The sequence below is a fragment of the Stegodyphus dumicola genome, chromosome 2 (genome assembly GCF_044657685.1).
Source record: "Stegodyphus dumicola isolate Sdum_Otavi_A_Nest chromosome 2, ASM4465768v1".
Taxonomy (NCBI): Eukaryota; Metazoa; Arthropoda; class Arachnida; order Araneae; family Eresidae; genus Stegodyphus; species Stegodyphus dumicola.
Window position 1 is genome coordinate 70,760,711 of NC_140769.1, and position 27,976 is coordinate 70,788,686.

At 34.3% G+C, this 27,976-nt stretch overlaps 1 protein-coding gene across 1 annotated transcript in view; it reads left to right on the top strand.

Moving 5' to 3' along the window:
- Positions 1 to 1,771: 1,771 nt before the first annotated feature.
- Positions 1,772 to 27,976, top strand: part of LOC118186253 (sucrase-isomaltase, intestinal-like) — a 38,030-nt gene continuing 11,825 nt past the window's right edge. Inside the window, exon 1 of the mRNA XM_085810766.1 lies at positions 1,772 to 2,025. Coding sequence (XP_085666892.1) covers positions 1,835 to 2,025 — 191 coding nt within the window. The 5' untranslated portion in view covers positions 1,772 to 1,834. The remainder of the gene's footprint in view (positions 2,026 to 27,976) is intronic.

Sequence of the window (27,976 nt, forward strand, 5' to 3'; positions counted from 1 at the left end):
AAAGAAGAAAATCTGGATATCTTTAACGAAGAAAATTTTAGTTCTTTCGGTGCGGGGGTCATTTTTCTTTATGAAACTGAATTTATTATTAATAAATTTAAAACTTATGTGAGCACCAGGACTATACGGCGTTTCAAGGATTGTAGTAAAATGTTTATTAAATTTAAATTGTAAAATTTTTCTATTTTTATTCAATACATGTATGAAATTTAGAATTTTTCCAGACGTTTAAAAGATTGGTCGAGCTACCCGTATTCCAGAGAAGAAATTTAGGTTCAATATGTTAAATATCTTAGCAAAAATGTTTGATGAAATTCTTGATTATTCTTAAATGTTCTGTCAAACCCATTTTCTCATTTTCGGTCCCTAATAAACATTTTTCAGTAGACAGTACTATGTGGCTTTATAAAGGAGCGCTTGATCTGCTTACGCTTTACTGAACGTAGTAAACTTACTGGAACTCAATAAAAGTCACAGTCACTTTATGTTGATCACATTCGATATCAGTAAGTTCTTGAGAGTTTTCGCAAGTTCCCTCTCTTAGAAACATTGCTTGGTCTAAAACTCCTTCTGGAAATTTTTTAGTTATTGAAGGATTGGTTATACTATCTGCGTAAGAGCAAAGGTATCTTTAAAGGTGTTAATTTAAAGTGGTCTTCTTTTGTGAATGTTTAAATTTAAAAGTACACCCATCCGAAATGAGAGTATTTTAAAACAAATTAGAGTGCTCAGTGTAGCATCTGGGGACATTAAATAAATAAATTTTAGTTAAATCTGAAGTATTCTCAGATTGTAAACTGAGATTTATTCCATTTCTCCAGTGCATATTATATTTTATTTGATTTACGTCGGTCATTATTATTAATATCCGAATCTTTCAAACTTTTTCTTTCAAAACGTAAATTAAAGCCTTTCTAAACTTAAACACTTCTTATCATAACAGGAAAAAAATTTAAAGAACTTAATTCATATTATCTTACAAGAACCATTTTTTGTACGTATTACAATATATTTAGCTTTAGGCTGATATTTTGAATAATAGTACCTACTGCTGTTTCCTGTTCAGGAAATTTTACAGTTACAAGAAATATTATTACAAAGTAACGTAATCCATAAATCAAATTATGCAACACATAATCATGTGAAAGACATTTAATTTCTAGAGTTGAAACTATCTAATAAAATATTTAGTCAATGCTTTAGAATTTTCATATAAGTATTACATAGGAAATAAAATATTTAAAAATTCGGCTTATTAAATAATTCTCAAAACCCAAACTCTGTTTTTCGCGCAAACTTTTCACTTAAATAAAACTCAATAAATAAAGTAGAGGATTTATGGGCAAACCCAATGTTTAAAACTCACATTCATTATAAAATTGTTTTTCGTTTCAAAATTTACGAAGTCTACACCAAATGAGAAATCCGTTTGAGTGTTCCTAACTTAAATGTATTTCATTAAAGTAATTTCTTGAGAAACCACTTATATATTCTACATATATACATATATGTATATATACCTTTTACCGATTTAAAGCTAGATTGGATTTCTGTGCTAGATTTCATTAATAACATGCGTAGAATAAGAAAAAAACAGGGAAATTTCATATTCCATATCGCCATCTTTCAATATCATGTCAGTCTTATCAACACATTGTTTGGTAGTCACTGATATGACAAGTAATGTAAACGAATGATAGGTGCTCTGAAACTCAGCAACTATAATATGCAACAATAGCATGTTTCCTAACCACCGCGACACTACGGATATGTGCATTCGGTTTTTACATTCCATTGATAACTGAGGTTAGCGACCGATGGTTTTACTAGGAAGATGTTCAGCACGAACTCACTGTTAGCGAAAAGAAGTATTTGCTTCCGTTTGATTTCAAATTTGTGGATCAAATTAATACTAGTACTTTTACTCTGCATTTTCTTGGGAATAGGAATACCTTTGCTGTTGTCCAAATATGGAACAAAAACAGAGCAAGGAATAAGGAGTTGTAATTTGGAACGCGCACTCAGGTAAAACAAAAATTTTTGTTTTCTAAATATAAGTGCTAGCGAGATCCAATTCAAATTAGAGCAGTCAGCACAGTTTTTACGTACGCAGCTTCATTGGACTCTGATCAGACAATAGTCCTCAGATAATTATCTAAGAGGCCTCCGAGAATCTAGGTCTCAGATCTAAGGCTTCAGCGAATTATCTAAAAACTTCAAACGTATTTATTATCTTTGTAGTTTTTAGACTAACAAAAATATTTATTACTTTTGTTATTTAAATGAACATATATTACTTTCTTTATACTTCTTGAGTAGAGAGAAATCTTAAAAGTAGAAAATTACAAAAAGAATCAGTAATTAAAACTTAACACTATAAGACAAACAAACGTTTACACAAATAACTCTACAGAGCTGTGTATACTTTCAAAACTATAAAAACTGAAAACAAGAATACTGTAATTCTTGACTTAGCCCCAGATAATTATCTAAAAACAGCAAAGATATTTATTACCTTTTTAGTTTTTAGACTAACAAAAATATTTATTACTTTCGTTATTTAAAATTATTTTTAAAGTACCCATGAGTGTATTGAAAGTGTAGGAAATATTTTTCTCATATATTTTTCTGTATATAAGTAACAGGAATGTTTAAAAGCTAATGCTAAAAAATACATTTGACACTATAGTTCCTTAGCAAATATGAAAAATCGTGCAACAACTAGAAACAATAATAAAGTAGAAAAAGCTATCTCGTAAATACTAAATGTTAAAATTACAAATCGAAATGACTTCAAAATCAAAAGGGTGAGAAAAAATTAATAAATTTTAACGCACAAATAATTTTAAAAGGACACTCTTGTAAAAATTAAATATATTTCGAATATATGGTAAATATGTATTTACTATTTACCATTTATTTGAATTTTTTTTATATATTATAACAGTCGGAATAGCATCCCTATTTCGAAATATAGTCTTAGAAATACCATTGAGTAAAATACAACAAAAATAAAAAAATCATTCATGCTTGGAAAAATGGTAACGATATGGGTGAGATTATCAGGTTCAATGTTCCTTCTAACCTTCTTCGGGAACATACAAGGACCTGACTAGGAACAGAGAGCTTACTAAAGCTATGTTCACTAATTGTGGTAAGTAGACAGGATACAGACGAAGGGTATACAAAACCCTTTATTTTTCTCTATATACAATAACTTCCGTACTTCGGAATACACTGACCCTCCACTCGGGGTCTAACGTAAAAAAGTATAAAAATAAAACTAAACTCTAATTTAACTTTAGAATAATACACGTGGAAGATTGGCCTTATAATAACAGGAAGCGTATGTAGCACAGAGACTGTGAACACTACAATACGTTTAATTTATCAAGAGGATTAAAACCTCTGGCCTGGAAGGCGAACAGCAACTGCGTAACTTCTAAGGTAAGCGGCCTGCGTTGACTTACTGCTTCCTCTCCTCTCGCTTGGCAAAAAGGCCACACTTAAATACTTGGCGTTCGCCAGACAAACTTTGCATAAAATCCTTCACGCTTATAATTCTGGCCGGAAGTAGAAAATAAGAAGTGATAGTAAAGATTTAAAATAAAATAAACGTTAGTAAAACTTAAGATCCTTACATACTTCCCGCCAGAGTTAATTAGTTTGAAACTGAGGTCTAAAACGACCTTGTTGAAAACTTTTAGCTCTAGAAACTAACGCGAGGCCAATCTTTTACAACATAACTTCTCTAGAAACTAGAAAATTTAAAAGAAAGAAATTTGTTACAATAGCAGCTCCCAGGATATACAACAATCTTTTTTTCATCTGTACTGCATCTAAACAGGAGCTTTATTCAATTCTGGTTCCTTCCAGAGATCTGGAAGGAAAACTAGTTTAATGAAATGTTACAGAATGACATTGCAAATAACATATAGAATATACTTCTCTTAACATTCTTATTTCATTCATGACTATTTTAATTATCTCTCCCCGTGCTCTCTGACATGTGTTGTAAAAGAACACCAAACACGAATGTGTTTCTGTCTACGTGTGCCACACTTCCTCCTACAATCAAAACACTAACGTGTTAAAATTCAACATAACGAGACCTCTTAACACACCCTACTTTCAACTCTAAACCCTGAGGTACTATTCTAAAAGTGGCTAACTTTTAAGTGTAGCGTCAGAGAGCCTAACTACATCATTCAACCTTTACCACATATTCGCCATGATTTAATCTTTACAGTCACACGAATAACAAATTTTTAACATTACTTTCACTTTTACCATATCACGGTATTTCTTAACATTTAAAATAACAGAACATATCAACATGCCGTTAATTTTACAGATTTGAAAACATACATTAGTAGTACATTGTTAACTTCTATTCTTTTCAAAGCAAGTGCCAATTCTTTCTTCATTGAAATAATACATTTCAAAAAGTCTTTCAGACTAAAACTTCTCTCTTGCTAGAATGTTTTAAATAAAATTTATACAATAACTTTTTACAATATTTAAGTCTTTACACAACGCTATTATACATCAACTTTAGTTTTACGCACGAGTAATTTAAAAACATAATACGAAAATCGGTCACAACTCATTTCTCGCCCTTTTGGCGATAAAGGTAGACCTCGCATGAGGTAAAACTTCTTGAAATCTGCCACTTGCAGTAAGAATGAAAGATTAACTTAAGTTTGCAAAGTAACATAAAATTTTACTTATCTTTGTAATATTCGGACATCCTTTTCTGGGCCCAGTCTTTAAAGGTACTGCAGACAGTAGCTTGGTTTATCCTCCTTCTTGTACGGGCTTGCCCTTCAGTGCTTTCCTCTGGAAGCTTCCTTTTTTCACCCGTACGGCCACCCTTGAATACTTTCCTTTTCTCCTCTGCTTGTGGTCTTTGCCGTTTGATGGCAGCTGGTCTTGGCGGAACCGGGAAACTTCTGTCGTGCTCCTGCTTGGACCTCGTTGTTGGCCGTTCAAATTTTTCTTGTACTTTTTCCTCCGCCGCTGATGGCCCTTCCGCAGTTCGGCGACTTTTGCTGCGGAGAGTTCTGTCGGATGAGTAGATCTTCCGTTTTAAAGCCGGGTTATAGTTGCCGTCATTTCTCCTGGTCCTCTTCACATACGTCGTCCTTCTCCCTTCTTCATTCTGGGGGTGTTCATGAACTCTGTTTTCTGGACGGTGGAACGGCTTCTTTTTCTTGTTACCTTCCATTTTTCCGCGGGGCAATTTTCTTTTCACTTGCTTCTGTCTCTCATTCGCTTGCCCTTGTACTTGTCGTTTTCCCACCTCTGGAACTTGTACCTGCGGTGTCTGCCGTGCCGGATCCTGCAAAAGATCTGAAAAGATTTGCATTTTATTACGATCGAAGTAGGGCTTAATTTGATCAATGTTTGCGGAACAGGATTCACCATTTCTGGCTTTTAACACTACAACAGCGTGAGTTATTTTTTCTATAACATATGGTCCTTCAAATCGTGGAAAAAATTTGGCAGTTTTATCTTCTGGTGCTGAAGAAAGTGAATGCTTAATTTTTAAAACTTCATCCCCTACTTTATAAGTTACTCCCCGTCGTTTCAAATCATAATATAATTTCTGTTTTCTTTGTGCTACTTCCGTATTCTTTTTTGCTTCTTTTATTAGTTTTTCTATATCACCCATTTTAAATTCTGGGGCTCTTTGTTGCACATAAAATAGTTTATCTAACGGTGTTATAATCTTTCTGCCTAGAAATAACTCAGCAGGAGTTTTGCCCGTTGTATCATGTTTTGCGGTCCTAAGGGCGAAAGCAAATTCATTGACATAGTTATCCCAGCTTTTATGAAAATTTTTAACATAACTACGGATAATTTTCACTATATTTCTGTTGACCCGTTCCGCTATATTTGATTGCGGCCGATACGGGACCATTTTTAAATGACGTATGCCCAGTTTTTGGCACATGTCTTCAAATATATTACTTACAAATTGAGGACCATTATCCGATATAACTTTTAGGGGCGCCCCGTATTTTAAAATATATTTATTTAAAATAGAATCGGTAACCAATTTCGCGGAGCCTCGTTTTAAGGGAACAATTTCGGTCCATTTACTAAAATGATCAACCATAACAAGGAGATAGCGACTTTTATTTAACTGACTTTTTGGGAAAGGGCCCAATAAATCGATGCCAATTATTTCATTTGGAAATTCGGATTTAATACTATTTAGAAACCCGGCCGGGCGGAAATTAATATAATTAACGGCTTGACATGTTGGGCAGGACTGGACATACGCCCTTGTTAACTTTTGCAGTTCAGGAAAGTAGACTGCCTCGCGTACGCGTTGGATAGTTTTTCGAATACCAGCATGAGAAGTTAAAGGGCTGTCATGGAGCTCATGCAGGATATTTAATCTAAGACTAGCTGGGATAACAGGCCGAAATTCGTTGTTGGAATTCGTAGTTTTTGTATAGAATAATAGACCATCAGATTAGATAAATGATAGACACATTAGATAAATGTGGACTTTCCAAGAACAGGTCTTAACACAATGTCCATGCATCGCTGAAATGTTGCTGGGGCCCCTGAAAGGCCAAACGGCATACGCAAAAATGCATAAGTGCCAGACTTGGTTATAAAAGCAGTCTTAGGCACGTCCTCAGGCCTCACCCCTATTTGAAAATAACCAGTCGTTAAGTCTAAAGTCGTCATAAATTTGGTTGATTTTATGTTCCTTAAAATTTCTTCTATGATCGGCAACGGATATACCGGATATTTCGTTATGGAATTTAATTTACGGTAATCAATAGCGAATCTCCACCTTTTTGGATGCTCCAAAGGATAATCATTATTTTTCTTACATAAAACCACCGGGCTAGCATAACTACTTGAGATGGGCGTTATGATCTTTTTACGTAGCATATCGGTAATATGCCATTCTATAATTTTTTCCTTATTCTTATCATACCGGTATGGTTTTTGACGAACTGGCAATGCATCTCCGGTGTCAATACTATGGTTAGTAACCTGAGTAAATCCTGGAATATCACTAAATAACGAAGGAATATCACTAAATAACGAAGCAAATTCACTTACCACTTGTCGGATTCTATCTTGCTCGTCATTAGGCAGGTGGTCAAGATTTAACCTTGGCGGTTCAACCTTTTCTACACGCACTGGTTTCATTGTCAGCTTAAGGGACGCTTCATTAAAATCCAGTGTAGCTTATGCGCCTGAAAGAAATTCTATTCCTAAGATCAAATGTGCTTGCAAATTCTTTACTATAAAAAACATCACCTTTACTTGTTCGTCCTTGATACGGATATACAAAGGTACTTTACCTACGCACTTACATTGTTCTCCTTGCGCCGCTAATACTGTCGTATTATCCGCATTATATATGCGGTATTTGCGAAAATACTTTCTAAAAAAGACTTCTGCCACACAGGAACACTGCGCGCCGGTATCCAGGAGTGCGGTGGCCGGGATATTATTCACCAAGACTTCAATCTTCGGAAGAGTCAAATTTTTCACCATTACTGTATTTAACTTATAGGAAGAGGGGTTTTCGTGGCCTTCGGATTTCCGCACCCTCTCGTCAGCAGAAATCCGTTTTAGTTTAAATTATTTTTCCTTTCCGTGCTTTCCTACTTTTTCCCCTGGCCTTGAGACTTTTTTCCTGGGTTGCTATTGAACTGTCGACGTTCGCCGGCTGTTTTTGAATGCTCGGGTTTCCTTGCCCACTGATTCGCTTTTTCTCCGTAGCCATGTGCTTGAGTTTGCTGTAGTCTTGGCGTACCAAATTGGTTTCGCTGTTGATATTGGCGTCTTCTTTCGACGTCCGCCGTTCTTCTACTTTCAAACTGGATTGCGAGCTCAAATAACTTTTCCAGTGTAGTCGGATTTCTTAATTCAATAAAGTCTTGCACTTGGGGCAGTAACCTAGGCAAAATCACTTGAATTATTTCAGGATCCGGACGGTTTCCATACAAGAGCTTGAAAACGTGAATTTTTCTTAAAATAAAGCTCGAGAGGTTTTCGATTCTTTGTTGATATATACTAAAAAGTTCCGTTTCTAATTTCGCACGATCCCTTACAACAGGGAAGGCTTTTAGTAGGGCAGTCTTGAAATTTTCGTAAGTATAGGTGAGACTTCCTGCTTGACCCAAGAGACTTCTGCCGATACATTTGAACCAGTTAAGCGCTTGGCCCCTCAAAGCGCTGGTAGCTAAGGTAACTTTTTGAAACTCGTGCACGGGGTAGAGCATGAAGTGGGCATCCAATTTTTCCAAGAAACTGGTTACCGGTGAGTTTCCGTTAAATGTTGCTTCTGGTTTCATCGAAGCGCGCATGGTCTGGACGATGTACCCAAATCCTTCCAGGGCGGCAGCTGGCATTTCTGGATTCTGAGCCGTTTCTGCAGGCAGCACAGGTTCTTCTTGAAACTCGGCCATGGTTATTCTTCTTCGTTGGGCTATCAGGTTCAATGTTCCTTCTAACCTTCTTCGGGAACATACAAGGACCTGACTAGGAACAGAGAGCTTACTAAAGCTATGTTCAGTAATTGTAGTAACTAGACAGGATACAGACGAAGGGTATACAAAACCCTTTATTTTTCTCTATATACAATAACTTCCGTACTTCGGAATACAATGACCCGCCACTCGGGGTCTAACGTAAAAAGTATAAAAATAAAACTAAACTCTAATTTAACTTTAGAATAATACACGTGGAAGATTGGCCTTATAATAACAGGAAGCGTATGTAGCACAGAGACTGTGAACACTACAATACGTTTAATTTATCAAGAGGATTAAAACCTCTGGCCTGGAAGGCGAACAGCAACTGCGTAACTTCTAAGGTAAGCGGCCTGCGTTGACTTACTGCTTCCTCTCCTCTCGCTTGGCAAAAAGGCCACACTTAAATACTTGGCGTTCGCCAGACAAACTTTGCATAAAATCCTTCACGCTTATAATTCTGGCCGGAAGTAGAAAATAAGAAGTGATAGTAAAGATTTAAAATAAAATAAACGTTAGTAAAACTTAAGATCCTTACAAGATAGCTAAATCCTTTCTTAAAACTGATTTATAGTAATAAATAATTAAGTAACTCTATTTAAAGCTATTTTATTTTATTATTATGCAATTTAAAGCTCTTATTCAATGAAAATATTGATCTAGTGGAAACGTTTATTAAATAATAAATTTTTGATATGGAATAAAACTTTAAATAAGTTAATAAATAAATAAGACACTTGACAACATTGCAAATAGTTTTGTGAATTATAAGAGTGCGTTTAACGAAAGCTTAAAATTTATGCTGGTTAAATTCTTAAATTTCTAAAATTCTTCCTACGAGAACATAAAAAAAATTGTAATTACATAAAATTACACTAAATCGTTATGCTGTGTAAATAATGGTAAAATATAATATTTAAGCTAAAAACCATTGAGATAAATTATATAAATACAGTGTCGGTGAAATTACTTTGGATTCATGTTGGCAAATACTTGAATTGAATTAAATTACGATTCATCAATAAATTTTATTATTAAACTAAAATAGATAACGTTCCTTTTCTAAATTAATTTAACTAAAATATATGAGACTATTCACTGCTAGTAAATTAAGATAAAGAAAACGCAATATAAGAAGGGAATCTAAAACACAGCTTCTAGCCCTCCAAGGGTTACGGACGTAAATTGCACAGAGAAGGATAGCTCTCCAATCCTTTACACAAGAAATATGCTTCGAGCTCCTGACAGATTTGATTTCGGGTTCGATGCATTTTGGAAGAAAAAGAGTCAAGGTATTAAGTGAGAAGGTTATTTTGAAATTGTTATTAAGAAAATATCACCTATCCATGACATTCTGGAGTACTTCAGTTTCAGAACCCAAACATTAAAATATTGGACGGCTAGACTAGAAGCTTCAGTATTATGGGAAGATATATTTATTGGAAAGTCTTGTTAAGAAAACGTGCTTTTTAAGTTAAGTTAGATAGCCCTTGCCTGCCTTGCCGTAGTAAATAACTGAAAGTTTTATGGAATTAAAGTCGACCAGTGGAGATTTCTTCATCACATTTCATACTTTTCTTTATTTCTCTTTTCTCGAGAAATTAGAAATAGGATATAAAATGGTGCTTATTTTCAGTGACAAATTTCGAGAAAATCTCAATTCCCTTCAATCGTTTTAGAGCAAATGAATAAATTAAATGCTTTTATATAAAAATTACAATGATTTATCTTTTCATTTCATGCCATTATACGTTATTTAGAAAAGAATTATCATATAAAGCCAGCATTTGTTTAATAAACGTAGCCATTCGGAATTTCTTTACCTTTTTTTTGAAAACGTTAATTGCTGCTACATGCGTAACGTAGTTTGCTATATGCCTGTAGTGTTCTGTTATATGCGTATAAATCTTAAAGTTTGCCCATAACCTATTTTCTGGGCACATTTATTTACATCTCATCAAAACAATATCCTTTTACGAACATATTTTCTCTTATCTGTTACCATGGGACCTACTTTTTGCTTCATTATTATCATATTATACCTAGAAATCAGACAGCTGAGCCCAGATGTATACATATCTGAAATTTACTTTTGAAATTTTAAAGCATTTATTCTGTTATTCAATAATATGATCTTCATATTATATCCGGATGTGCTTCATAACTTTCAAAGGTTAATCCTTCTTCACTCATGAGACTAGTGCCCAGAAATTGGATTTGATTGTAAATTAGATTATTTAATTGCGGCAAAGCACACTATTGTTATCTGCCTATGAGCATAAACACCTTCCCAAAAAATGTTCTTCGGAAAACTAACAATTATTTTTGGTCACCATCAAGAAAACTTCAATCTTTTAAATTCTTTGAAAGTTTCGGATCCAGGAGCTTTGGCAAAAATGTTAGCGATTCGGGAAATCGGGATTAAATATTTCTTAAAGTTGATTTTTTTTTTCTTATAGTTGATTTTTTATTTGGAAAACGAAATTCGTCAAACGGAGAAGATTAAATTAGTATTTGTTAAACTGAAATTCGCATGCCTTCAATTTACATAAAAGTTTTTTGATAATATCTGGGGCATTGCTTTCCCTTTTCATTTATAAGATTTACAAATTATAATTTTACTATTTATTAATTACGAATTAGAATTTACAACTTTACACTATAGCAGAACTTCTAGCATCTGATCTCCTGTTAACGGAAGTTCCATATAAACAAAAAAAGGAACTATTAAGTGAAATACACTTTTTCCCTGCCTCCAGTGCGAAATTTAAAATTAAGCAGAAAAGTAATTTTAGGTCGCATATCATTTCATTCTTTTTCAATAAAAAATTACCTGGATTCTCGGAAGCTCACCTTAAAGGACATTTTCTCACTTAGTGGTAAAATTCATTGTTCAATTTTTTAAGATCTATCTCTGGTTTTAATTCTTGTAGAATTTATAACATATCTTGTACCGTGGTTTGACATATATCTGCTAAACTAAAGCAGTATTAAAACTTCATTCCAATACAGCATTAATCTTACGTTTGAAAATATATTCCAAGCAATTCTTTGAAAGTAAACTTACGGCGAAAATTATCATAAAGTTTCTTTAGTTTGTGAAATGGATTTCTTTGAAGTTCACCAAATACATAAAAATTACTTTATTTAATGATACATATAGATAGAATTGGGCTGAGTACCAGAATTTCACCACTGGTCGCACAGGTATAATTCCAGTGCAGTAGCTGTGTAACTCCGCCCCATTATGATGAAGAGTATCCTAGGGATGAATGTCTTCCAGTCCTCTTCCCCTGTCATTAAACCATATGAGGATTTTTGTCTGGTCAACATTTTAAATGCTTTTATACCTCACAGACACTACAAATTTACAAATATCCTTGACTTTTCTCGGATTCGAACTCGGGCCCGTCGTTAATGTAGTCAGCATTATACCGATCAGGACTGTTTTATTTAACGACAAGAACAGGTAGTGGTATAACTGAGGTGAGACACCAGCTATACGCTATTTGTTCTTCAGGTGTAGTGCCGCCACATTAACACATAGCACGTCTTACCTTACCACAACTACTCGGGAAAGTTTTTGGCTCGCCGTGTATTTTGAGTTTCCCCTTGCAGCACAGACACTATACATTTGCAAACATCGATACCTTCTCCGGTATTTGAACCTGAGGCCAAATTGCAGCGTCTAGCAGTACCAGCCAAGTTACCGAATAGGTCGGTTTTATTTAATGGCACTAATTCCAATCTAGTTCTTCCTAACGCTCTCAATTCTAATATCTTTGCTTTTTTAACGTTTCATTGCTATTATTTGACATATGGTGTTACGTTCTTTTTTGCTTTGTTTCGATAATTGCTTTCCATAGAAAACGGTCGTCACTCTTCCCGCTTTTGGAAAGCTTTTTAAGGCTCTCGAAGAAGGACGTATCGAAATCGATAGCGTTTCATGAAATATCTATTTCGTGTTATTTAAAACTCAAATGTCCATTTTTGCCTTAAAGCGTTGCTAAGAATTTCGCACGAGCGCACCCAAAGTTCGCCTAAATATTATCAAACACATTATTTAATCGCTTTCTAAACAGCACATTTTTTAATGAACTTTCTATTCATTTCTGTATACAAATTTCTATTTGCCGCATCTGAAAGCATTTTTGTATTAAAGAGTTTGTAGAACATTGCAACAAGAAAAGTCAGGAATGACGGAAATTTCAAACCATTAAATTTTACAGAAGAACTAGGAAATTTCAAACCACTAAATTTTACAGAAGAACTAGCTCTTCATTGCATTTTGCCACTTTAGTTCTAATCTGATATAAGCCAAACATATTAAAGTGCAACTCTATTTTGAAGTATTTTAACTATTTAAACTATAATAATATATGTGTGCAATAAATGTAACGCAAAAACATTATTTATTTGTAACTTCTGAAAGCGTTCATGAAATTTCAGCTTATTAACAACTAGCCGGAGTACCCGGCTTCGCTCAGGGAATTGATATGAGATTGTGTGGTAGTTGGAATAAAAGGATAAACTTTGAAATATAAGAGGTAAAATTTTTGTATTGAAGAAATATTATATTTACAATAAATGTTTATAACAACACTTTTCATTTTGTTATCCGGGGTATATATGTACAAATTTTTCGAATTTCCTACCCGAGAGCAAGCTACGAATAACTTGACCGTGAGGAAAGCAGGACTCTTTGAGGTTGATGCCGCAATGCTATTAAAGTTTGTCCTTGAGCTTTGTTCATGTCCTTGAGCTTTGTTCATTGTAAAACTATAGGCTAATTTGATTGGAAATTACGGTCTTTTCAATTGGAATGGCAGTTTAGTTCGTATCAGTGGTATTCTGGGTATAAATACTGTGTAAGCTTTGTCCTTCCCAGTCATAAGTTCGGCTTCTAAGATATTATTCGAAAGCTGTTTGACGACCATCCTTGTTCCATTACATGATGATGATTACATGAGGAAGTTTGATGAGCTGATATTTCTGAGTAGCATCATCGGAGATCCAATTTTCAGTTGAAGGCAGTGTAATGACATTTCTGGTACTTGCAAAGAGTTAAAAAATTAACACCTATTTCAACGTTTACCCATCGTGTCAATCCATTTATAAAATCTCGCTACACCGGGAATTTTCTTTTGGATATTAAAGTTGATATCGTCGACAATGTTATTTTTAGTTCCAAAATTGCCATTTGAAATAGCCACTCCGGATTGATGTAGTTGTGAACACTGTTTGGATAAATTTGGTCAAAGATTCGTTTCCAGTAGTGGCTATGTCGCAGAAATCACTATTGAGTTCAATCGGGCTATTCTTCTAGTCAGTGGGATATGTGCCTCCGCCTATATGTAAAAGTGTTTGAACAAAATTTGCTGTTGTTTCGTCTTTCGATAGTTCAGCCCTCATATTTTTTGTTAGTCGCAGTATTTCTATGTGTGGCCAGAGATCGGATTTTTTAAGCATGCATTTATTTCATCCGCTGGTTTTTACTTTGGAATAACTGGAAGCGTATGTCGAAAATCTCCTGAGAGGATGAGTAGAGCTTCTTCGATCATTTCAGAGTTTCTCGCAAGTCTTCTAATGTTCTTTCTATGGCTTCGAGTGATTCTTCATGTGCCATTGTGCATTCGTTCCAGAAGTTAATTTTAGCTTGGTTTAGAAGTTCACTCCGTCCAGATGCTCCTAAGTTTTTACATACCGGAAATTGTTCTTCGGCTATATTCAACGGTAGTTGTAGGGTGCAATGGGCAGTTCGTCCTCGTTCCATAAGCGTGGCGGCAATGCTGAATGATTCCAGTGCAAGTGCAATGTATTATTTAGCACGTAATCTCATAGAGTGATATTTTCATCTGTGGCTTACGTATCCGCAGTCTTTTATTGTAAGATTTTGTCGCAATTTTTGAATCTTCAATTCGTTCATTTTGTTCTTCGGTTTCTTTGCTTCTCACGGTGCTCATTCTTCTTCGTTAGGAACGTCATTGTATCACTTTGATTAGTGACACCTCATTATTTGCTTTTATTGACTCACTGCACTTCACTGAAAGAAACTCACGTTCGAACCCACTACAAATCTTGCTTTATATACCCCTACCAAAGGATAGCCCCACCCATACAAAAAAGGTTTTGAATAGCCCACAATGTTCCAGAACATTCCACAACATTCGAGAGTATGAATGTTCCACAATGATCTAGGATGTTCCACAATGTTCTGGAGTATTTGCGAACATTCCACAGCATCCCAGAATGCTCCGAGATGTTCTAGAATGTTTTGGAATGCTCTCGAATGTTCTGGACTGTTCTCGAAATTTCTAGAAGGCGGAAGTTCCAACCCTTATATCTTCAAAAGCACACCCTTTTCAGGCAAAAATAGGTACCTTCTTCCTGGATAGAGCGTAGAGGGCTTCCCACCATATAACTAACTCCCTTGATCGCACCGGGACGCATATTTCACAAGTGCACATCTGTGTAGCCACCGAGGGAGGGGCTTCTAGGACCAATAAGTATCCAGTAATATTCCTGTCATGTCATGTCACCTTTCGCGTGCTTTGATATAGTTGAAAACATTTTTCCACGCAATTTTCTGTAATTAAAGCATAGTCGATTTTCTTCTGAAAATTTTCATTGCGAAGTTAGATCAAATATAAGCAGTTGTGAAGATTGTGAATATGCTACCGGGACTCATTTCTGAGTTTCAGCGGCACGCACAATGTGCACTTACTTTTATAATATGTAATGATTACCCAAAGAGTTTAAATTTTGAAAAACAAAGAACATGACGTAATTACTTAAATTATCAAAAGTTTGAAAATACCTTAAATGTTAATAAAAGGTTTCTTCGTACTGTGCTGTGTAAAGTGTTCTCTCAGCTACATATTGGAGTTATACAAAATATATTTCAGTCAACGGAACCCGTTATTGTAACGAGATTCTTCTTCCATATGTGCGTCTTTTTAGAGGCGCTATGGGTCCGCAGTTCCTTTTCATGGACGACAATGCACCATGTCATCGCACAGTAGCTGCCGAACAGCTCTTAGAGAGTGAGGATATTGAACGTATGGATTGGCCGGCACGATCTCCGAATCTCAATTCCATCGAGCATGTATGGGATTTTCTAGGCAGACGCTTGGCAGCTCGTACCTTACCACCAGTAACGATTCCGGAGCTTCGATTGGCGCTGCAAGACGAATGGGCAGCAATGGCTCAACAACTCATTGACACCCTCATTCTCAGCATGGGCAGACGCTGTGAAACCTGCCTAGCAGTCAGGGGAGATCATATCCCCTATTAAAGACCGGATGTTTCTTGCTGGACACCCATCACAGGGATGTTTCGTCTTTCAGTCGCATTGCGCTCCATGCTACTTTTTCAATAAAGCTTCTTTTTATCCCTCTGATTTCTCTTTTAGTAAGTGTTGCTTACATTACTCATGTCCTTACGTATTGGGGATCTTACGGTATTAAATGTGTTGATTTGGAAAGCTTTTGTACAAAGTTATATTGAAAAAAACCGTCTCGTCCTTAATTTTTGCACACCAGTGTATATATTTAGATAACAATTAAATTTAAGTATGTTTTCATGAATTCAAAATTAAATCGAAACTAATGATTAAACAACAATTGATTTTGAAGTATGTCTCCATATATTCAAGAATAAATCGAAATAAATGAAACTTTACTTACATGAAATTTGCTGTTTACATTTTACCAAATGTGGCATTCGCAATCAATATGAATCAACAAAAGTAGTTTTGCTGTATTAAAAAGAAAAGAAGACACATAAATTTTTCGTGATTGAAATAAATCTTTCCATCGAATAAATGAGTAGTGAAATTAATTTGATGCTTGAAAGAAAACGAAAATAATTGTTTTATGGAATAGAAAATTTATTGTTTCATTAATCAATACTTGCTCAACCGGAAATATGAAAATAAAAATTTTTATCTGCTCCTGAAAATCTAATTTTAACGGAGGAAAAAAGTTAAAGGAATCAACATGATTGCTAGAGAAAGGACGGTAAGGATGAACATGATTACTAGAGAAAGGACGGATTTTTTGTCATCGTCGAAAAGGAGTAAAATTATTCTTGAAAATGTTTATAAGAAAGGTACAATAAACATGCTATTAACATTTCTTAAAACATTTCTAAAATAAATTAACATTTTTCATTCCCGAAAGTAGCATTCATTGTTTCATCCATATTACGTATTCATTTCTAACAATAGTAATAATTAGGCAATATAATGAATGTAGAATTTGACTTGATTCACAGCATGAGAGCACGAAGTAATATTTAAATGGTTTATTTAATAGAAAGAAATAAAAGTATATAAAGAAAAGTATATAAAGATGAAGTTAACGGTATGCAGGATTAACATAATGATGTAAAGGCATAACATCGAAAGCGCAATTAAAGTTCATAAACTCTTGAAGACGTGTGAGCCGTCTGCTCACGTCTGCCATCCACTCTCGACCAGGTCTCAGCGCTGTCTGGGATGATTCTTACTGCGCTGGGTGATGCTATACTGATGACGTCATAACGGGCAATTCTCATTCAGCATTGGACGGTATGATTTCCCACAGCTTCGGCCAGCCTGAAGAGGCATCGTCCTCGATGTCTGTTGAATGGACATCACTATCATGTACCTGCAAAGAGAATAAAAAAAAAACAAAAAAAAAAGAAAAAAGAGTATCAGGTCCTTAGGTTTTGAGCTGATACAAGCATTAAATCAATTTGACCATGGCTTCATATGGTCAGCCGCAGTAGATGTCAAATTTGGTCCTTCATGGCATCCTACTTTCTCGACTTCATATCTATCATTTAATCGAACAGCTATGATTTTATACGGTCCATGAAACTTAGGTCGTAGTTTCAAACCAGTCCCATATTGAGTTCTCTGAATGGCTACCAAGTCGCCAATCTTGTATAGTTTCGGTTTCTTACGTTTCTTGTTGAATTGTTTACGATTCTCTTCTTGTATCTTCAAAATGTTGTTTTTCGCATCTTCTCTCATTTCGTCGCGTTCTTGCATCAATTGCTTTAAATATTCTTCATTCAATATTTCACTAATTCTCAAATCTTCTTTATTCTTCATTTTCGTGCCTATGAGAAGCTCAAACGGTGAATATTTTGTACTTCTCGTAGTTGTACTGTTGATTATTCTCTGAACATCTGAAACATATTTAAACCATTTCGTTGAATCTTCATGTGATAATTTTGACAAAACAGGAATCAAAATTCTATGAATTCGCTCAATTTGTCCGTTACCTCTTGGAATACCGGTAGTAATTTTGACATGTTCTATTCCTTCTTCAGTACAATAAGCTAAAAATTCTTTCGATGCAAAGGCACTACCTCGATCTGAAATGATTCTGGCTGGATTTCCAAATACAGTCTGTTGTTGCTTCAATTTTGAAATAACTTCTTGCGTAGTTGGTGATTTCACTGGATAGAACCAAGTAAATTTCGTAAAAGCGTCGACAACAGTTAGAATGTGTTGGTATCTCTTGTTCGTCGATGGAAGAGGTCCAATAAAGTCGATATGATACGTACTCAAAGGAACGTTTTCTTTTGGTACAGGATGAAGAAATCCTTCTGCTTTTCCTTGCTTCTTGTTGTACAGTATACATTCTATACAGTTAGCAATTACTTTTTCAACTTTGCATTTCAGTCTGGGAATAGAGAATTCTTGCTCTACAGCATTCACAGTTTTATCTACAGCAAAGTGACCTTTTGTATGTACCTTCTGTATGATTTCATTCTGTAAGGATTCTGGTACTACTAGAAGATCTTTACCATTTTCAAATTTGTACAAAATATCATTTCTCACGAAGAATCCATTTTCTTCTCCCTTCTCAACTAAATTCTTGATTAACTTCACATGTTCATCTTCATTCTGTTGTTGTGCTAACCGAATCTTCTCAGTTACATCGGATGTGTATGATGTTAAAATTAAAGCATTTCTACTTAAAGCATCAGCATGTTTCATTTGGCTTCCTGAACGATGTACAATTTCGTAATCGAATTCTTCAATAAACATTGCCCATCTCGCAATTTTAGGAGTTAAATCTTTCTTATCTAAAGTTTTCTGAAAAGCACTACAATCAGTTACAATTTTGAATTTAGTCCCTAACAAATAGTTTCGAAATTTCTTCAGAGCTTCTATTACTGCAAGGGCTTCTAATTCGTAACTACAGAGTTTCTCTTGCTGCGGTGAAGTCTTCTTACTCATATACTGGATTGGGTGATAATTACCATCATCAGACAATTGGAGTAATACCGCACCAAAGCCTTGACTACTAGCATCAGTATGAAGTTCTAATGGATATCCTTGCCTAAATATGTGTAGAACAGGTGCCTGAGAGAGAATTTCTTTTAATCTGCAAAAAGCTTCCTGTTGTTCGGAATCGAACTTAAAACCAATACCTTTTCCAAGTAAGTCACTAAGAGGTTTAGCTATTTTAGCATACTGAGGAATGAATTTACGAAAATATCCCGTTAGTCCTAAAAAGCTTTGTAGTTGTTTACAGTTACGCGGTTGTGGAAAGTTTCGAACAGCAACAGTTTTGGAAGGTGATGGTCGAATAGTTCCGTTTTCAATTACATGTCCCAAAAATTCAATTTTACGTTTTAAGAATTGGCACTTTTTGAAATTTATTTGTAATCCATACTCCGAAGCAGTTTTGAGTACTCTTTCTAATTTGTCTAAACATTCAACTTCATCATTAGCCGGTATGACTATATCATCCATATAAATAATTAGTACACCTTCATTTAACAAGTCACGAAATACTGAATAAATGTACCTTTGAAAAACATTTGGACTAATACATAAACCAAAAGGAGCTTTAAGAAATTCGTAAATACCATTATGTGTTACAAATGCGGTATATTTGGTGCAATTTTCGTCTATGTCTACATGGAAAAAGCCATTTTTCAAATCTAGTGTCGTGAAGACTTTTGACTGTTCTAAGCGATCAAGTACTTCCGGAATTAAAGGTAGTGGAAATTTGTCTTTAATAATCTTCTTATTTAATTTCCGATAATTTATACATAAACGTTTCGAATTATTACGCTTGTTACACAAAACAATAGGCGCCGAATAATTAGAATTGCTAGGCTTTATTATGCCCTCTTTCAACCATTCCTTAATTTGATCGTCAACGATTTTTTGTTCCGCGAAAGACATGTATCTTCTATTTTGACAGACAGGAGTATCATCGCATAAATTTATTTGCATCTTGAAGTCAGATTGTCTATTTTTCCGTGGTTGGTACGAATTAATTAAATTACACAGTCTTTCTTTATGTTCTGCATTCGAAATATGCGATAAATCAATCTCGTTGACAGAAATAGCATTCACCAGATGTGAAAGGTAATTAAACGTCGAGCTACTTCCGCTTTCGGGACTTTTGTTTACATTAACAGAGACGCCAGACGATCGCGAAGGATAATAAACATTCTTCAATGAGATAGCAATATTCAAATTTCCCATAACGCAACGAACGTTAGAATTTCGATATGACTCAGCAGTTATCATTAAGTTTACATTACTTTTATTCCGATGAGAAATTATTTGAAGGCCATTCTCAGTAAAAGAGAAGTTAAACTGATTCAATACATCTAAACCTAATACAATTTGATTACATAATGACTTAACAACATAAATTTTAGTACGCAGTGAAAAACTATCAATTGAAATATCAGAAATGAAAAAGCCGATAGGGTACGTTTGTTTTGATTCAATTCCGTTTAATGTGATATCACTACAATTTAAATTAGGAGAACCAATCTGCTTGTATAACTCTACGCTGCATATCGTTACATCTGAACCAGTGTCAACTAAACTATCAACTAAATGATTATTTATCTCTACAGTCTTCATAATTCTATCCTTGTCACAAATTCGTTGTAATAAAGCTGCTTGATGCGTCTCGGTGGTCTGATCTGGACAGTCCGTTGAATAATGCCCGAACTTCTTACATTTTATACATTTTACACCCTTTGATTTGTTTACACAATGCTTAGAATAATGCCCTAATTCCTGGCAATTAAAACATTTGACCTTATTAACGTTAGATTGATTTCGGTTTGATGACGAAAGCTTACTTCTATCTTTAACTTGAGTGTCTACTTTCGGTTTCGGATTTTTAAACTTATCATTGTCCGATCTCATCTTATCATAAATTTTAAGCCTTTGTTTAAATTCAGATATTGTTTCGCAACCATACAGTATAGTTTTCCTAACCACAGAATCGGGAATACCATCAATAACATATTTAATTAATGAAGCATCTTCAATGTTACCTCGCGAACACATTTCTTTCATTTTCAAAAAATACTCATCTAAAGATTCATTAGGCATTAATTTACGTTTACATAACATTTCATGCAACTCAGCAGAATTAAAAGCTTTACCATATTCAGATTTCAAAAGCTTTTTTAACTTACACCAATCATTAACTTTAGGTTCACTCTGAATAAATAGTTTCGCTTTACCTTTTAATGATCTTTTAGCAAAAACTAATTTATGCAAATCACTCAATTTCAAAGAGTTTATAACATCTTCAAATTCATCAATCCATTTATCAACATTTTCATATGCATTACCAGAAAAAGGATTAACAATACTTTCAATATCAGAAAAACTAAGATGAGGTTTAAAATGATCTTGAATTGGAAGCTGCATACTGTTATTTACTTGAGACTCATTAAAACCAGGATTGTCTCTTTGATTATCATCAAGCATTACTTCAGAAAATTTATTAATAGTTTCATCTTCAATATCACTATTTTCTTCATGCAAAATATTTTCAAATAATACAGATAAATCACATAGGTAAGAGACAATTCGGGTTACGACTTCCGTTTTTAAACCTTCTGAATTTATGCACAGTACATTGCAAATTTTAATTAACTCATTCAAAGTAAAACTATTCTGCACTGCATCTATTTTCTTATTAAATTCTTCAGAATCTGGTTTAAATATAAAGCCAGAAAATTCACGTAATCTTTTTCGGTTATCTCGATCTCCATCAGTATTAAAAATAAGCTTATGCAAACTTTTGATTTCAGAACTTTTACGGTTCTTTAAAGCTGCTTCCAATTCTGGAATTTCTACTAACTTCATATTGGAAAGAAAGTTTTGTACTCACCCGACAGATGATCGTCGTCAATTGGGTAATCCACACTTTATACGAGTAATCCAATAAATAGAATAACTTGTGACAACAGTTCACTCAGTTCACAGTTCAAAGCACAGTTCTACTACTCGAACATTTTGGAATTCGAGGCCGCACGGTTGGACGCCATATTTTTTTGTAGAATTTGACTTGATTCACAGCATGAGAGCACGAAGTAATATTTAAATGGTTTATTTAATAGAAAGAAATAAAAGTATATAAAGATGAAGTTAACGGTATGCAGGATTAACATAATGATGTAATGGCATAACATCGAAAGCGCAATTAAAGTTCATAAACTCTTGAAGACGTGTGAGCCGTCTGCTCACGTCTGCCATCCATTCTCGACCAGGTCTCAGCGCTGTCTGGGATGATTCTTACTGCGCTGGGTGATGCTATACTGATGACGTCATAACGGGCAATTCTCATTCAGCATTGGACGGTATGATTTCCCACATGAATAATGTAAGTGATCACCTTTATGAAGTAAACATGGCATTTACTGGGTTTTAGGAAACCTGTTGTACTGAATAACGCTCAGTGTTTCTGTGTTTTAGAATGTCATCAAGTTTCTATATTTTGGAATGAATTGCTAGCGTTATAAGTTTTGGGAATCCTGGTATTTTCAGAAAACCTTGTTCAATGTCAACAGAAACCAAAGAATACATCTTATAACAGTGGTCTTCAAACTTTGTCGACTCAAGGAACTCTCAGAATTATAAGGGTTTTATTTTTCGGAGAACCCCATCGCAGCCTTATAAAAATATACCTTAAAATAATATTTAAAGTAGATAAATATATTATAGGTACTTCATGCAAATAAAAGTATTGCATTTTCTTTAAAAAAAATTTACATAAAATTGTAACTTACTCGTTGATGGAATTAACTCGTACTTCAGATGTCACCTACTCTTGCATTACATTTAGTGACATGGGTGTGGTTACATTATTTTACTCCAATAATACAAGTCCAATGCTATTGATGTTATCTGTAGTTGCATTTCATATTCTGATTCAGTCTTTTTCTGTATTTTGTTTGTATTGCCAGATAAGTTGAGAAAATTTTTTCACTCAAATACATTAATCCGAATAGCATTCAAATGTTTATATCTGTGTCAGAAACTTATAGATATCTGTATGAATCTACAACCAAACATTTAGGAGCTGCTTTTGCTTAAATTTAGATTTTAGAGTCGACTCTCTTGGTATATTAATAAGTGGTTTTCTTTCCTTTATTGGGTAACCTTCTAATATACTATTATAGTACACGAACAGATTTCTTATCCAGTCATGCTTTGTTTCTTCTTCTAAGGAATATTCTTTTATAGTTTTCTTCAATTGAAAAGATACTCCTTCATATAACTGTTAACACTGTCGTCTAAATTTATTTTCCATTCCATTGCGTTCATTCATTTTCTATTAAAAAACTGTTTAATTTTGCAAAGCATTGCAAGTCATTCTTGCTTACATATGATGACCAAATCTTAAGTTTTAAAACTAATCTGTAACTGAATGTGTCTTTATACGTTTTAGTTAATAAACGCTATTCAACAAGTGTGGAGTGCTTTAAAATTTTCTTTTCGAATTTTATTTTATGCGGAACCCTGGGGTTGACTCACGAACTCCGGGTTCGACGGAACACAGTTTAAAATTCACTGTATCATACGAAGTTCAGATAAAATATCAGAAGTTTTCACTTACAGATTGTTCCTCAGATTTTCAACTTTAACTTCATGAAGTTGATGGAAATTGTTTATCGGAACTATCAGCTTTTTCAACTGCTTCCACTTCTCCATATTCCATCTTCCAAACTCATATCTGGTAAGACCAATCTAACCCTGCCTGCCGAAGAATTTTGACACTGAGCATATACAGGACACTGAATCTTAAGTAGATGTGGAAGATTTTATTTTGTTCAAGGTTTCTTAAACGAAAATTGCATATTTGATCCAAGTATCGCACGTGTTTCCAAAGGTAAATTCTCGTAAGCATAGTCCAGTGACTTTTCATTGCAACATATGTAATATGTTTGAGCTTATTGTATTAGCAATCGGAAATCTGAATGCAAGTAACTTGCGTGATCGCTTGGCACGCGTCTTTTCATTCTGTGAGCTAGCCGGCCATATCTTCATGCAGGAACCATTGAATGACTGCATTACCGCAGTCATTCAATGGTTTCAATGGTTTAGGCATTTTTTATCCATTCGGTACAATTTAAGGAACACTGGTTTTTCTCATTCATCCGAAAATCAAAACACCAGGTTTTTAGGTAATGTTATGAGTTTATTTATAAACTAGGAACGAAATCCTTTTTGCTTCGGATGATAGAAAACACATTTTAAGACTTAAATTGGCAAACAGTGAGTATTCATGTTTCATTAAGAAGTCTGCCGAGCTTATACAAAAAATTTCTTGAATGACATAGCCTACGGAAACATCTGTCTGACATATAAACGTTCCTTTTATATGTAACGAAAAGGCTGATCACAGAGAAACAAACAAAAAGCAACATGATCTTTTTTTGAGAGACTATAAGAGAGATATATGATTTTAGAGGCAAACCAAATAGTTGAAAAGGTGATATATGATTTTAGAGGCAAAACAAATAGTTCAAAGGGAGATATATGATTTTAGAGGAAAAACAAATAGTTGATTTACTCTCAATTGTTTTTTTTTTTTTTTTTTTTTTTTTCCCTATATTACTGCAGAAGTTACTGGAATTACAACGGTAGTCATATCAGACTAGCGAGGCTGAAAATTCAAAAGGAAAATGCAAAACATGCTACATCACAAAGAGATGCAGTAAATTAGGTACTTACTTTATCAAATACCCAAATATACATACCTCAGACGATCTCTAGTAATACAACTATATTTTTTAATATGCAACCATATACGTATTTTAACCTTAAAATCCGTTCCCTAATTATTAAAGAATGCTTTTTTCAATACCACACTTCTTATAATACAATCATGCACTTAAATTTATTGACTCAAATAGTTTTCAGAGTGCAAATGGTTCTTGTCGTTAATAAACCTTCCCATAAACATAGTACTACACATATAGTATTAATATTCCCACCGTGTATCACGTTCTTCCATATAGTTCGTTTGCCTTCAACGTGAATGAAATTCCATCAAACAATTGTTGTGTATTTTCCTCCAAGTATAAACATCAGTGCTAATGGTATTTTCCAGTTGAAATAAGAACCGGCTCACTGCATTAGAGCAAAAATGCTGTGGATTTGGCAAAACTGAAATGCAGGACGGAGAAAGCTATCTGTCGTAGCAGACTTAATAAACTTTAAAATGAGAGTGCTGACGTCGAAATGTACTGATAAGGAGAAAAGTATGCATTTTGTGGAAACTGCCCTGAGATAACTATCGTAATGGGACACTTTTTTTCTCTTTTCTTACACAATGTTTTATAACAAAGAAATTATGATCACGGAGATTTTTAGACTTAATCTCATTTTATTAAATTTTTAAAATGTAATATCATTAGAAATCATATGAATAATTTTGAATTACTTTTCGTTTTAACTGCCGTTTTAATTAGTTATTTAATTCCAAATAATTTTTCACTTAGCACCTAATCCGGAATATGAGAAGAAGAGAAATAATATGCTTAAGGTGTTCGAAAAATAATATGCTTATATCAAAATCTCAATGCCTCCATGAATTTAAATGATATATATTGAGTTTTCTTAGCAAGCATTTAAGTTATCGGATGGAAATGTGTCAAGGAAATAGACTAAATTTACAGGCATTCCTTAACTTTGACTAACGCTAAGCGGTTTGATAATGACTTTCATTTGATAACAGTGGTTTTTATATGTTAACCGTAACTGAGCAAAGAAATCGTTTGTACAAAAAGGAGACAAAACAAGATCCATTTCCATTTCCTCAAAGAGATTTTCTTTTTATTCAGATCCAGAATTTTAGTAGAAGCATAATCTATGTAGCATTAGTTTTACGAAATGTTATAGTATTGGTCGCATATAAATTAATGTATATTAATCACTTAAGCAAATTTATATGAATCAAACGTAATCAACTTACATATGAATAAAAAATTAGCCTTCTTCAAAGGAATCAAAATTTAATAACCTATGATTTAATAATCAGTCATTCTATAACTAAATTTAATCATATTTAATAAATTGTATATGACAGGAATTGCATAAAATCTCTTCTTATTTGGATTAAATTCTTTTTGCAGGCGTCCAAGATGAGACAGTAAAATAGCCGACAGGTTTGGTGGTTTTCTGGAAGATTTTTAAAATGTACCCGGCCATTGGATCTAACATTAATATTTTAATTTTATAAAAACTGTGCTTATTAAAACCGAATTTATGATATTATATTCGAAAATATAATAAAAATGTGATTATTTCTACTTAATTTTTAATTTTATACAGAATATCAATTCTTGATATTCTGTATTAAAATATTGATATTCTGTATTGAAATTTGACAATTAACAATAAAAGTCGTAACACAGTATTATTTGCATCATCTTAAGAAGATATTAAAAATAAAGAAAATTACTTCGAAAACTAAAAAATATATAACGATGCAAGTTTCAAACCGATTTCATTTTCTCTAATAGTAAGTCATCTAATACATAAGTTATTTTACGCTTGTATAAATAAAACATTATTTTCCGGTAGTACATTTAAAAGTGATCTCCTTAAATTCAAATGTAGCTACAAACTTGTTTAAAAGAAAGATCTGCATTAATTTGATCCACTTCAATACAAAGACCGTTTATATAAAATCATCAGATTTATTGCATTTTACAGTAGACTGCCGATTATCTGCGGGCGGATTATCCGCGCCTGCCGCACAATTTTTTTTTTTTTTTTTTTTTTTCTTACAAGCGTAAAGCAAAGAAAATGAAAACGTTCACAAAACTGAGCGAAACGTTAAATTTGCTAACAGCGTGCCTTTTTATGGCAAAAATATCCCAGGCCTTCTCGGAACCTTCCCCTTGGCCTTCTCGGAACCTTCCCCTCTGATAAGTAATTGATTTCTTACTCACCCTTGCAATGTCCGCTCCACCGCCCTCTCTCGTCTTAATCTTGAAATTCGAGAAATTCGACTTCATGGGGAAAACCTTAGTGGTGACCAACAAGCAGCCCATGATTTCCACCATGAATTTGAAGAATTTGTTTTAAAAGAAGAGCTATCTTTTGAAAAAATTTACAATTCCGACGAATCGGTACTTTTGTGTAAATGTTTTCACTCGCACTTTAAGCATTTGAAAGTGAAAGTAAAGCGGCGGGTCATAAAAACAGCAAGGAAAGGATCACTATCATGTCTTGCAGTAACGCTACCGGTGGACATAAATTTAGACTTGTCATTGGAAAGTAAAAAAAAAACAAGATCTTTTAAAGGCACAAGGATAGAAAATTTGCTCGTTGATTACTTTAACCAAAAAAAAAAAGTGAAAGGATGGATGATCCGAAACATTTTTCAAAAATTGTTCGAAAACAATCTTTATTCTTCAAGTGCATAAACATCTTAAATCGAAAAACTTGCTTGAAAAAGCTGTGCTATTGATCGACAACGCACCATCTCACCCAGCAACAAGCGTGCTAAAGTCTTCTGATGGACAAATTTTTGCAAAGTTTCTTTCCCCAAACGTTATTGCGCTAATCCAACCCATGGACCAAGGAGTCATTGCAACAATGAACATACCGAACCAAGCTGCTAATGACCAAGATTGAAGATGGTTGTGATCCGAAAGAGTTTTGGAAACACTACACTATCTTGGACAGCATCTACGATATTGAATCTGCATGGGACTCAGTGAAACTGGCAACCCTCATAAAATCACGGAGAAAACTCATGCCTAATGTTGAAGCCAACAACAACCTAACCCCTTTGAGTTATGAAGAAGTGAATGAAGATGTAGACACGCCCACGACGACTCTTGCCGATATGGTGAAAACTGTTCCGTGTGGTGAGAACGTCGATGCTGAAAACATTAACGAGTGATTGGAGTGTGACGTCAATGAACCTGGCTTCGAACCCTTGACAGATGAGGAAATTGTGATGAAAGCAAGGGGGAGAGACCGATAATGAAGGACAGCGAAGTGAAGGCGAAGACGAGCCCACTGTGCAGATGCGGAAGACTCACGAAGCGGCTTTGGAACAAGTCGACGGACTGCTCAGCTATTTGAAAGAACAAGACGACGCGGAGTTGGCCGAGAAACTTATGCTACGAAAAATGCAATCTCGGATCAAGACAAAATGCTTCCAAAGCAAGAAGCAAAC